General features: G+C 42.6%; 1 protein-coding gene across 1 annotated transcript in view; it reads left to right on the forward strand.

Annotated features, from left to right (window-relative positions):
* The first annotated feature begins 12,154 nt into the window (after positions 1-12,154).
* The window catches only part of TNIP3 (TNFAIP3 interacting protein 3), a 66,021-nt gene continuing 64,116 nt past the window's right edge, over positions 12,155-14,059 (forward strand). Inside the window, exon 1 of the mRNA XM_048508743.1 lies at positions 12,155-12,166. Coding sequence (XP_048364700.1) covers positions 12,155-12,166 — 12 coding nt within the window. The remainder of the gene's footprint in view (positions 12,167-14,059) is intronic.

A 14,059-nucleotide genomic window follows, 5' to 3' on the forward strand; every position in this document is an offset into this window, starting at 1 on the left:
GGGCATACTGCCTACAGGGACACATGGGGTCAAATGTCCTGGGCACCAGCCATTTAGTCATGTGGGGGGCAGAAAAGGAGGGAGAAATGCAGCCTGCCCCACCAGCTGAAAATATACTGGAGGCATTTGGGATAAGATTCTAGCAAGCTCTGGGCAGCAAGTTTGCAGCAGCGAAAGCAGGGATCCCGCCCTCCTGCCTCCCCTGCACCCTCGTTCTCCTTTTCTGCCTCTGCAGTGGGAAGGAATACAAAGGAATGCCTTGTGTTTGGAAAGGGGAAGGGGAGGGGTGATGTGAGGGAGGAGAGAGACTGGTGGGTGGGCTTTAGAAGGGCCAGAGCTGGGCGAGCTCTTGCACCAACTGAAAGAGTTCACCAAGTGGTGCCTGCGGGGGAAAAGTCTGGAAAGTTATTAAAAAGATGGATGCTGGATGCTTGGGGTGGTAGTGGTGGTGCAAAATCAGTTCTTGCCCTGGGCTCCATTTTCTGTAGAGATGCCACTGGAACTGTGACTAGTCCAAGGTCACCCAGCAGGCTTCATGTGTACGACAGGGAAACAAATCCAGTTCACTAGATAAGAGTCTGCTATTCTTCATCACTGCACCACTGTGCAACATGCTGCACTAATAGCCATTTTAAAACAGATTTTTCAGTCTGCTGATACCTGTGCCATGAAGAAAGAATTTTGGCAAAGGCAGTCAGCAATATAAAAAATCTGGGCTACTGTGCAAGCGGCAATTAAGATTGCCAGATTCTATATTAGACCACACTCCCATACCTTTTATTATGTGCCAAGTTTTATTAGCCACATATATGGATTGCTTCCAAGGAACAAGTGTGATAATACTATTGTTTGAAGCACAAAAGTACTTGCTCATATTTTTTAAAAGTGCAATCCAACTGAAGTTAAGTATATTTAAGATTTGTTTTGGTAAATCGTGCTCAGTGTTAAAAAATATTTATTTTCAAAGCATGTTAACTACAGACATTAAGCAAGCACTGTAGCTCAGCTGCTGGTCTTACTTGCTGCCTATTTTACAAACAGTAAAATAAAGCAAGAAACTGGCAATGCTAACAATTATTCTGTGGTCCACTAGGGAGCGCTGCCTATTAAGACTAGTAGTCTGTAATCAAATGTACGTTTGGGGTTCGAAGGTCTTTTCAAAGTCTCCTTTAACAACACACGAGTAGATACTAAATTACTAAAATCTTACTTGTGGGAGAACATTCTCAAACCAGTAGGAGTCCCAACTTGGAGCAGCAGCCCACATCTGATGTTTCTTTTCCTACCGCCCACCTTCATGGTATGTAGGTGTTTACTAGAAACTAATTATCAAGGATGACCTCCCCATTTACTGGACATTTTTGATGGGTCTGCTATGATTCATGGCTTATACTGAAAGAGGTGGGTAATGACTATGCTGCTTGTAGAAGACAAATATTGATTTGTACAATTTTTTCACATTAGAATATATCTTCTCTAATTCTGTCTCATTAAACCAGGGCAGGATTAGGAATTGAATAAAGCTGGCCCTGCTTTCAGTGCAGTCAGTACTGTCCAAGTTAGAGGGAGGACTGGATAAATGTCAGCACTCTCTTCCTCCCATCATCTTGTAAAGAGGCATTGATTATTCTAATAGCATGCAAAGTCCAGCATTGTCATCTAGTATCCATTCACGTTACTATTGTCCCTCCTTGCCTGCACAGACTGGCACATTTACATTTCTTGGGCCAGCAACTACATTATGGGACGGGCTCCACAGAGGCCCCTGACATGAAAGGTTAATTCAGATTTCTTACCATTTCTGAGGCTCCTCTTGCCATATCATACACCATTCTGGAGGGCGCCATTCTCAGGAGTGACTCTGTAGCAGGCTCAATCAGAAGCTGTAGAAAGGAGAAGAGGTAGGATTCTATGTGCACTTCTCTTGACTTACTATATTTCATGTTCTTCGAAATATTTACCCAAAGTTAAAGTACCCAAACACACAGTTTAATAGGTTCCAGTGCATACTGAGAGATAAATCATTTTTAAGGAGCAGTAGTTTAGATTTATGCTCCTCTTTTTCTTCTGTAAGGAGACTCAAGGCAGCTTACAAACTCCTTTCCCTTCCTCTCCCCACAGCAGACACCTTGTGAGGTAGGTGGAGCTGACAGAGTTCAGAGAGAACTATGACTAGCCCAAGGTCATCCAGTAGGCTGCATGTGGAAGAGTGGGGAATCAACTATGGTTCTCCAGATAAGAGTCTGCTGCTCATGTGGAGGAGTGGGGAATCAAACCCAGTTCTCCAGACTGGAGTCCACCAGCTCTTAACCACTACGCCACACTGACTCTCTAATTAATAGGTACAGCAAAAACTCTTTATTAAATGCTTACTGTGGCACTTTCCGCACGGGCCAAATACAGTGCCCTGGGGATGGCAAAAATGCCGTCCCCAGGGAGCTGTTCACATGGGGGGCTCTTCTTCAGTGGTGCGAAGCTGCTGTTTCCCAACCTCGCTCCCTGAGCGAGGTTTTTGGGAAACAGCGGCTTCCAACGGCAGCGACTGGAAGACGCCATCCCTCCCCCCTTTCCCAATCGACTTACCTCCCCTGCGACCGTCCGGCGCGTCGCCGAGGCCTGGGGACCCCCCCCACCCTGTGACTCCGGAGTGGTCGCGCAGGGCAGGGGGGCGTGTCCCCTGGAGGGCTTTCAGGTGCCCAGGGTTCTCCATTTTGTTCTGCCTTCCTGGTCCACCTGGAAGCCCTCTGTAGGCAGCACAGTGGTACAGCAGTGGAGCTGTCCCTGGCTGCAACCACCTCTGTCCCGAGCTGCCCATCCTCCAAGCAATACATGGGTGGAAGTTTGTGTAGTTGCTTAAGTGAATTAGGGCAAAGGCTTGTAATGAGAATTGACTGGATGGGAATAGAGAAAGAGGAAGCTTTTTTGAGCAGGACAGTAATTGCATTGAAGGGATAGGACATGCTTGCTCAAACTACTGAAAAGTAAAATTAGCAGTTTCTCAAGGTACTAACTTTACAGCTAAGTACCTAAAAAGTGGAATAGAAGAAAATGAGAAATGAATTGCATAAACATATTATTTAGTAGAACAAATCACATGAAAACAGCTGCTTCAGTATAAACTTTATCCTGCTGTTTATAACTTGATTCATTAAGATCCATTATGCCATTTGAAAAGTAAACTCATTGATTTGAGGAGATGTGCTACAGCTCAGTCAGAAAAACATGCAAGGGCTTTTCAAACTACAACATGAAGCGTTAACACTGAAATAAATCTAACAACTGATTCTGTGATATCTTGCTAGAAGGGAAGTAGTTACTGAAAGCCACGGAAATGTGTAGTTTACCTCAAAGAACTATAGTATTTGCATGTTGGAAGATAAGGGATTTCCTTTAAGAGCAGGAGTGGTGTAGTGGTTAAGAGCAGGTGCACTCTGATCTGGAGGAACTGGGTTTGATTCCCCACTCTTCCACTTGAGCTGTGGAGGCTTATCGGGGGAATTCAGATTAGCTTGTGCACTCCAACACGTGCCAGCTGGGGAACCTTGGGCTAGTCACAGTTCTTCTGAGCTCTCTCAGCCCCACCTACTGCACAGGGTGTTTGTTGGGGGGTGGGGAGGGAAAGGAGATTGTCAGCCCCTTTGAGACTCCTTACAGAAGAGAAAGGGGGATATAAATCCAACTCTTCTCCTCCTCGTCTTCTTTGCAAAAGACTATATGAAACTATTGACACACATTGAGGTGATACTCGTAATGCTAGTGGAAATGGGTGATTTGTTTTTAAGTGATGGCAATTATTGCAGCAAGTAAAATATTTAAATAACAAGGCATTAAATTAAATGTACCAAAAATAGGTGAGCAGAAATTATTCTTATTTCAACACTACAAATGTATTTGTGTGTGCTTAGACAGACACCTGTAGTCTATCAGTAGGTTTGTCTCAGTGGGGCAAATATTGGCTCCAGAGAACATTTTGAGAGAAAAAGTATTAACTCCCTCCCTCCCACACACATACTATGATCTTCAGCCAAATCAGCAAACAGCGCCTGCTGTTTGCTAAATAAATCCCCTTGGGAACTCTGCCCATGTACTCCCAGTGTTTTTTCAAGTCATGCCTACCAAATGGTTGGTGGGATGAATGTTTTCCTGTCTCCTTTCCTGGATCCCTTTGTGCTCGTGCTTAATTTATGATTGATCAACATTGTGGGAATAACCCCCTGTGAATATCTCATGTTCAAGCCCCATTGAAACAGCAGCATTTTAGCATCAGTCTAATTTATTTCCATAATGCATTCACATAATTGATTATGCCCCAGGTTAGGTTTTGAGAAGTAATTTCCCTAAGTTAGTTGCCTAGTAGCATAGGAACTGACTTGTCTTTCTAAAACTATTTGATCCCCAGATACCTTTTATGTGGAACATTTCTTCGTTGCCTCTTCACCATGGTTGTTTTGTGCGGAACTGATGAATAGATAACCTTTCTTTGTTGTGTAAGCTTTGATTAGGAAGTGTTTTGGTCTATCCTACAATTATGAATATTTTGAATCAAACACACACCCTTACCAATGTAAGCTTTGAATTTATGTTACAGGCTGATTTTATTATAACTGAACTTAAGCCTTACATGTGATGTACAAACTCTTTAGTATTTGCTACAGGAAGCTCTGATACTGCAACAGGAACCATTTGTTTATTTGTTTCAAATAATTATACCCTGTCTTATCTTCTTAGAAGATGAAACATCATAAAAATTCATTAACAAGGTGCAACTTAAAAATGGAGCCAGAGAGTTTACCCTCCAGCAACATTTCTCTTCCTTTCTCTGAGCCCTGTTCATCTCTTAACCTCTTCTTTATCTTGCCCCATCATAGCTGAGTTTGCAGCAGACTAGCCAGAGACTCTTGCCACCAACCATGCGCCCAACCAGAGCCCCAGACTGGTAAACCTCTTGCCTCTTCTGCTATGCTCAGCAGTGACTTGGAAGAGGGAGGCTCTCCTGCAGGTGGTGCACCCCAGTCCTGTTGCGGCCATCAAGTTGCTAATGCCATCCCAAGTGGTACCCCATCCTGTCCTGGAGCAGCTGCTGCTTTTGGTCCAGTAGGCTGGGCTTCATCTGGCCTTTGTTGCTGCCTCTGTGCCACACAGTGCTATGAGGCAGGGAGAAAAAGTTATTTCTATCCATTTTCCACATCAAGCATGATTTTATGACAGCCCCATCCACAACTCAGTGCCATGGCTGTGCTGCCCTGCCACTTCTAAAGGGGCTTTCTGGCTGTGTGGGGTGGGCAGCACAAGCATGAAAGCTTCCCTGCCAGCAAGGAGCTCCCAGAAAGCTTCAGTTGCTTGAACTGCACACCAGAAGTCCCCCATCAATTAATCTTCAAAGGACAGTGATATTGAGATTTTTGTAATATATAACTTTGTTTACCTGTAGTTAAATCTATCAATTCCTTGGTGAAAAGGGAGTTAATGAACCAGCAAAGTATCTTTAAGCAGCAGGCTTCCTTAATGCTTATGGGACAATAGTTGCAGTTATGTTTCCTATTACAGATGCTAACTCCTTTCAAGATCAGATGTGCAAACAGATGTAAGTGGGATAAAGCTTTGTCCTAACACCTAGCAAGAGCCACATATGCAATGTGCAAAGTTAATGGGCTTAAACAATTATTTTGTAGCTTCATAGGTCATGGAAGTAAAATGTTTAGCTGTTCTATATCCTTTAAATACCCCAAACGCTTATAAATGAGCCTCCTGTTTTCTAAAGCATGATGAATCACGATTTTTGCAAACTACAGCAAAATTATTCATTTTGACACCCTTTCCCTAGCTTTAAGTATGTTTTTCTTTAGGTTCCTCAGAGCTTGCGCATTGTATATCTACATAGTTTTATGAGCAAAATGCTAAAGGTCACACGCATGCTATTCTCATTAAATATCGATCACTTGAGATAGAAATAACAGCCTGAGATCAAGAGTTGTTACATTTTATAGTCTTCTTGAATGTAAACAGGAAAACAGCCACAGGCACTTCTTCAGAATCCCCTCCCCCGACAAATATATGAAATATTTGGATTTTATAAGTGTGGAGAGCAAGGTTGGCATCAGCATATCCTGAGGTGGGGCTTCTGGCTGAGCTCACTCTGACTGACCTCTTCCCACATACCTCCTCTGTCCCTTGGTTGCTGGCAAGTGCTCCGTCTCCTTTGCTTCTGTCTGTGCTACCCAGAACCACCACAGAAAGGTGTGCAGGTGATGCAAGCAGTGCTCCTGCTGATCACAGCAGTGGGCCTTTTAGCTGCACAAATAACCCCATGCTGTTGAGGAAAGGGCATGTAGGGGGCTTGTGTGTGTGTGGGCAGGAAGGAAGGCATGAGTGGGAGTCTGACTTTGAATATAGCTTTTTCAATGACTAACAGTACCACAACTTCAGTGGACCTTGGAAGAGGGTAACAAATGCTGCTTAAGCAGTACAGTCCTGTTTATATTATGCCCATTGGATGACGGTGATCAGCCCTTCCTGCCCGCAGAATACAAAGAAATGCTGTCAGAATGGATTCATGCTGATGTAGCAACAGAGTTGACCTTGTATTATACAATGGTGGCATGGCTAGTATGATTCTCCTGCCTCAATGGAATAAAAATGGTCAGAGGAAGGAGTATGATGGAGGACAGGCTAGGTTTAGTCAGAATTCCTGTCTCAACAACAATGCCATAATGTTATGTATGTAAGGGAAATGGTGTTTATAGGAAGAAGAAAGGTTTGGATTTATACTCTGCCTTTCTCTTCTGTAAGGAGACTCAAGATGACCTACTACTTTCCCTTCCTCTCCCCAAGAAAACACCTTGTGAGGTAGGTGGGGCTGAGAGAATTCCAAAGAACTGTCACAAGGTCAAGATCACCCAGCAGGCTTCATGTATAGGAGCAGAGAAACAAATCCAGCTCACCGGGTAAGAGACTGGTGCTCATGTGGAGGAGTGGGAAATCAAAACCAGTTCTCCAGATTTGAATCTACTGCTCTTAACCACTACACCATCTTGGCTCTCTGGAGGACACTGGAATTGTGCTCTGAGGAGGTTTTCTTTTTCTTTCAAAAAGTAGGCATGCAGGTCCCTGATTCAGCACTCTAAACCAACAGTAGTGGTTTAAGCCTCTGTTTATGCTATTTTCTGAATTCTAAAATGCTCCTTTAAAATTGCTCTTTTCCCTGTTTTGGTGAAGTGTAGCCCCATGGAACCATTCCAGGTTTGGAAAACAGTGCAAAGGTACTTTCAATAAACAGCAAGCAACCAGGGCACACAGCAAATATGACAACAGTTTATTGCTATCATTTGTCCTCTTACAATCCTTAAAAATACTTTGGTGCTGAGCTCTAGAAAAAAACCAACCAAGAATATGAATATGACAGCAGCTATGCTGGATCAGACTAATGATACCTCTTGTCTACTCTCCTATTCCAAACACGGGCTAATCAGATGGCCTCCTTTTTCAACTTCTTTCAGATTAATCCCCTCACATTTTTTTTGGAAAAGTTTCTCTCTCTTGAAATCAAATTGTGGGGCTTTTGGGGCAACATTCCATTCACATAAATTAACTTACTAACCTTATGGTTAATGTTTCCAGCTGATGCAACAAAATTTACATCACATTCCAGATTCTGAGCCACATTCATGACCAAATGTGGGATAATCCTCTCTCCTGTTAATTCCCTCACATAGCACAATCATTTACCATGCCTAAAAAAGCTGTCTTCCATCTGATCTGAATGCACAGATGCAGGGCCGGAACGAAGGGGAACTGTACCCGGGCACGCGTGCACCCTGCACACCCGCCATGTCCCTGCCCCGGAATGCTCCAAAACACCCCCTCCACGTTCCTGCACCGATGCATGTTCGGTACGTCACACTCCTCCCCCGCTCCCTTGGCACTACGCCACTGCACATATGCCCAGTTGATGGACAGATGACATAAGTCACCTGTTGTTATGAAACCTGGTTACTTTCCTTATTTATTTCTCCATTTTGAGATCAGTCTTCTCCCTTCCAAGTGGCACAAAGAAGTTTCTAAATCTAAACATGTAAGAAAACCTGTTCCTATGGCCAAGCTGCAGACTCATCGCTATAACAAATCTGTCTAGAATGAGCTCAGAACTCAGTCAGTCAGTCAGCTTATTTAATTTATAATCCTCACCTTCTCTTCCACAAAGGACTTGGGGCAGCCCACAGCACATACAAACATAGCATTAAAACTTGAATCGGTAGTAAGAGCTATACATACAAATAATACAATTAAAGCAGATTTTAATTAAAATTCCACCAGTCATTAACTCCAGAAGAAATATGGACAGCCAGCCAGCTCACTTATACTCTTGTTTAGTTGAATGCTTCTTGGAACAAGGTAGCCTTAAATGCCCTACACAAACCTAATAGATCCTGCAGGACATAAATATCCTTACAGAGCTAGTTTCAGAAGGAAGGGTCAGCCACCAAGAAGGCTCTTGTCCTAGTGGGTGACAAATGGGCTATTCATGGACCAGGCACCTGCACTAGGCCCTGTGATGAAGACCAATGGGAGCAAGAGGAGTCATGTTGAGAGAGTCATTGTTGAAAGAATGAAGGTGCCAGACAATTTAGGGCTTTATAGGTTCAAATCAACACTTCCTTTTCTAGAAAGGGAATGCACTATGGCCTGAAACTTTTCACCACTGCAAAATACATAACAATACACCTACTGCATCCCTGGCAGTTTGTTATAAAGCTGTAGGAGAAAACACTGGGGCATTTATAGTGCAACCCTAAATATTGTTACTTTCTTTTGAGATAACTGACTTCAATAGAAGAGCTTAATTTGGTTTAGGATTGTGCTGTTAAATAAGTGTCATGATTTGTATCGCAAATCGGATTTTGTACCAGTTCTGGTTAATTGTAGTTGTAGGAACACAGTTCCTGGTTCCACTAGCTGTACTGATGCGGTGTCATAGGATCTTCATGAACATTCTGTCTGCTTAGATCAGTGATTCTCATCCAGTGGTTTGTCTACCTCCATGGGGACAGATGTAGGCCAGTGCGACACAGGATTTTCATAACAATTATTGAGAATTCACACTCCCTCAAACACATGTTAATCTGCAAGTGTGATATGCTGACCCTCCCTGCCCCAGATGATGCATCTGTGACCCTCTGGCATGCTAGTAATAGTAATCCTGGCACTTGTGCTTTTGATGTGCCACTGCTGACCTAACTTGCTAAGAATTATCCATTGTGCTTCTGCAATTTCAAATAAAATATCCAAACAACTTACCTTAAATGATAAGTATAAGAACAGAACATCTGTAAATATATAAATGTCCTTTTGGGGAGAAAATGAGCTTTTTGTTTCATCCAGATTCTTTGATAGAGTAATTTGTGGGATGTAAGATGCAAAGGCTGAGAACCACTGGCTTAGGTGACATCATATTTCAAGCTCTGTGAGATGAAGTAAATGGTCAAAAGCTATTTTGATAAACTGAGGAGATCTGGGAGATTCAGCAGTAAGAAGTCACAGGATAGGAACAGTGAACCTAGAGGCAGAATAGTTGAAGGAAGGGGGCATATCAGGTGATATGCTGAAAAACAGGAACATGAGAGGATTAATAGGTTTGTTAGGTATAGATCTGGAGAGCAGAGGAGATGATGAATGAGATAAGGAATGTGTTAACAGAAGGTGTTGGCTGAGGGAAAACCTCACATAACTTTAGGATGAGACAATGAATTGTGCTGACAAGAGACCAGAGTGACAGGAAGGAAGGCTTGTTGAAAATAAGGGTGAGTAAAGAAACTGTGCTAGACAGAGATGATACAGAGGTTAACTCCCAATCTGCTTCCTGGTATCTTCACACTTCTTGACTCTTGGGTATAAAATTCCATGGTGACAACCTCACGTGCCCTGTTCCTGCCTTTCAGCAATTGATGGAGCAGAAACCCCCACAAGGTTTCTTCCTCCAAAGCACTGAGCCTGTCTTTGACGCTGGCAGTCCCCAGCATCCTCCTCCTATTTGTGGCAGGCTCAGGCAGCCTCCTAATTATACTAGGCAAGTTTTCCTACATTTTTGAATGACTGAGCTGTTTTGATGGTCGCATATGAGGTGCTCAGCCTTAAAAACTTCAGAGAGATGAAGGAAGCCTGTTTTCCCCTTATGGAAAATTCCCCTTTTCAAGGCACCATAGAACTGAAGCAAGTTCATCAATCAGAAGTATAATTTATTAAACAAACTAGATGAAATCAGGGGAGGTTCTTCACTTCAAGATGATTCAGTTATTATTTTAAAATGCTTCAGTAAAATGTTACTGATTAATGGATTCACGTTGACTTTGGGTTCTAACAGGCTGGTATTCTTTCACACAATACACATACAGCCTTGACATTACTAGCTACCCACTTTACATAAATCTCCCTTCTGCAGTAACTTACCTGTGTGTATAATTGCAGAACTAACTGGATTAGGAATTCTTCTTCACCTCAAAGATATATTCCCTTGCCCTTCCATTTTATTTATGGTATTCTGTGGAAAGTCTCACTACTATTCCACCTTCATCTTTGACCACTAAATAAATCTCCCAGTTCTTTTTGTTTGTGTATTGTCTGCTATCAGTACACGCTGACCTCAGTATATTTTAAGTTAGTTCACTCTCTGACTGAAATTCCCTCAGAGTAGATATTTAAAACACACTGTTAAGGGACTTGATGTTAATTTGCAGGAAATCCAAATCTAAAAGCTTACCAAACCACCTACTCTCTCTCTGAATCAGCTAGTTGCTCCACCATGAGGGCTCAGCTTACCCAATCAGAGCACAGGTCAGCTTACCCAATCGGGGTGCTTTCCTGTTCCTAGGATGTCCCCCCCCCCCCCGCTCTGTCATGATAGTACATTGTTCAACGGAATGATTTAAACCTTTATTTTATTGTTCAGTCAGTCATAGATATGGACATCCTTTATGTGGCCATAGACACATAGACATTATTTTTCTGTGCTTGTAAACCTATGTATTGGATTGTAGAAAGAGAATATCCTCCCTTTTTGGGAAACTGAAACCAAACAAACTCTCCTGTCACCTCTTTGGTACAGGGAGCTGTTTAGAAGAGCCTAAGGCCATTTCCGCATGGTTGAAATATTGCTTGTTGGGCCAAGAAGTTTGCAGAGTTCCCAGTCTTAAAGTGGGGTTGTCCCATGATATTTCCCTCATCCTGGGATTTTAAAAAATTGCCAATTTGGTGATTCTTTTCAGAAATCCTGCAGTGAACCCACTACTGTACAAACACCACGAGAGAAGAACCAGTTTATTTTCCCCGCACAGCCGCCTGATCTCCCCAGGCCAGCTGAGGTTATGTCAGTTTTCAACTCTTGGATTGTTTTGCGGGTAGATGTGTGGCCCTCCCACTCAGTTACACTGCCCACAAAGACTCCAATACAATTTTAAGTGGATAAGAAACTGGCCACAGCCAAAGAACTTTATTAACAGAAAGCATAGGTGCAGATGGTGCAGCATGGGGGGTGATCCAAACCTCTGGGCAGCACTAGTGCTGACCCCTAATTCCTCAGCCCAGCTGCTGGAGGAATAAACCAAGTGAAAGATTGGAGTGAGACAAAGTCCAGACCGGTGAAGTGCCCATGACTGGAGGCCCCCTCCAACTTACGCTAGGGGCGCAAGCTTCTCAGCCCCCCGCGGGGCGTCCCTTCCTTGAGCTTGCTCCACCCCCACCTCTTAAGGAGGTGTCCAAAAACAAGGAAGCTCCCCCAGCTCCCCTTTCCATCAGATCATCCCCCATGTGCAACCCGCCAATGGCTATGACAATAACAACATTTAAACATTCACAACAAAACAGGGATCAAGTGGGAGGGAAAAAGACTCTCCGTTCAGGCTCCGAGTGGGTTCTGGCCACGAGGCAGGGCCTTTTATAGGCCCGGCCCCGCCCATTCGACTGATGCACTCTTGCCCCATGCGAGCGCCGTCAGTTGAACCACCGACCACTGACCGGTCGCCCAGACCTACTAAGGGCGAACCAATCTCTCCCGGCCCTCCGTGCATGCGCCTGATCCGGCGCGCATGTGCAGAGCCGGCCTGAAGCCGGCACACAAACCAGGCCAGGCAAGTGGCCTCCCCATCAGGCCCCTCCTCCCGCAATGGCGGCTGCGGTAAGGCGCAGCTGCACTTTCTGGCTACAAGAAAATAAACAAGTAATGCTGACTGATGAGGGCTCATTGATGATTGATGACACTAGAAGATCTGTCTGCATTTTTAAAAGGTAGAAATAGTAACCACTGAGGATATGATTGGGATCAGTGGGAAAAACAACAATCTTTAAGGTTATCACCTATAATTGTTTTCCTACTTAAGGTAGCCTGTCTGGCCAATATTTCATCAAAAATGTTTTTTACCCTATGGAATTGGCTCCCTTAGGTGAGGGAAATTTTTAGAAGGTGCTGTAAAGTTGCTTTATTTGCTAGAGGTTTTAACAGAGAGTAAACTGCAGGCATTTTCTTTGGAAGGGGATGATTAATCAGGGTTTTACAGTACTTTGTATGTTTTAAATTTTAAAATTGCAGGCCCGCTTCAGCTACAAGGAAAACATGGACCATAAATATCTGAATACATAAATACATTTCCCTGTGCTATTCTTCCAAGCTAAATCCTTTCCCTAAACTGCTATTTTTCTTGTAGAGAAGAAGGAGATATAGGCAGACTGGAAATCTTTAACAGATGCCATCCTGCTCATTAAAAAAATTAGAAGTTCTTGGGGGAGGGGGGGGCGTTGAGAGTACAACTTCTTAGGCCTTTTCTGTATGTATAGCTCACTAATTTTCCCAGTAATCTTTTGTCTTGGAAATGTTTTCTGGGAAATAATTCCACACTCCTCCATCCCCCCCCCCCTTGTTTTCCACTTTGTCTATTTACATTTATTCCAAACACTACTGCTGAAAAATATTATTCTTAATGGTGATGAAATGTCATCATGACCCAGAAGAACACCCCCCCCCTTTGTTCTTTTGCACAGGCGCTCACAATAAGACAAAGAGGGTCCCCCCCTCCAAAACATTCTTTTGAAAATGGAGGACAGTAAAAGTACTCACGAAAACAACAGAGGAAAAATGAAGGGAAAATATTTCTGGAGCCAAATGGAGGGAATTAAAATGAAAAAGTAACAACTTTTTACTGTAATTTTATTTATATAATCATGATTTTCCATATATTAACATAAATAGTCCAACATATATGATCAACATAAGCATTCACTTAAAGTAAACATTTGGACTTAACAGCATTTCATATATTACACTACATTCTTAAGTCTAATCTTTACTGTTTCGTTATTATATATATTTACATATATCTATCTATATATATATACTCTCTCCCTCCAAATTTAATCTTTCCAGATCTAATTTATCCTGCTGCAAAGCTCATTCATACACAACAATTAGTGTTTAGTATATCAGTATTCTATAGATAGAACTTGTATATCTTTATCTTTCCTCATATATTCTATCCATAAATGCCAATTAATCTCATATGTTTCAAATGGCAAATTGTGTAATTGGTGGCTTATTCTGGCAACCATATGTAGATGTTGTACTTTTTGCTTCCAGTCCTCAATCGTAGGTATGCTTCCAGATGTCCAAACTTGAGTCCATATGATTTTCGCTGCCATGATCATATGTTGCAGAATGTGCATTGCGGTTTTAGCTCATGATATTTACAAAACGAATGTCCCAATAAATAATTTACAGGATTTAATGGGAAATCATGTTTTATTACCTGCTCAATTTCTAGTCTTATCTTTTTCCAATATTCACTTATCTTGGAGCAAAACCACCAAACATGTTCAAAATTTCCATTCTCTATCCCGCATTTCCAACAAAGAGGCGAGGCTGTTTTATTTATTTTCGACAGGATGTCTGGTGCAATATAATTCTTACAAAACATCTTTAAGTTGTACTCCCAGATGTCCACATTTGGTGTAAATGTATAAATGTTTTTCCAATATATGTTCCACTCATCCAGCATAACTATTTTCCCCCGAAGTCTCG

This window comes from Sphaerodactylus townsendi, linkage group LG10 (assembly GCF_021028975.2).
Source record: "Sphaerodactylus townsendi isolate TG3544 linkage group LG10, MPM_Stown_v2.3, whole genome shotgun sequence".
Lineage (NCBI taxonomy): Eukaryota > Metazoa > Chordata > Lepidosauria > Squamata > Sphaerodactylidae > Sphaerodactylus > Sphaerodactylus townsendi.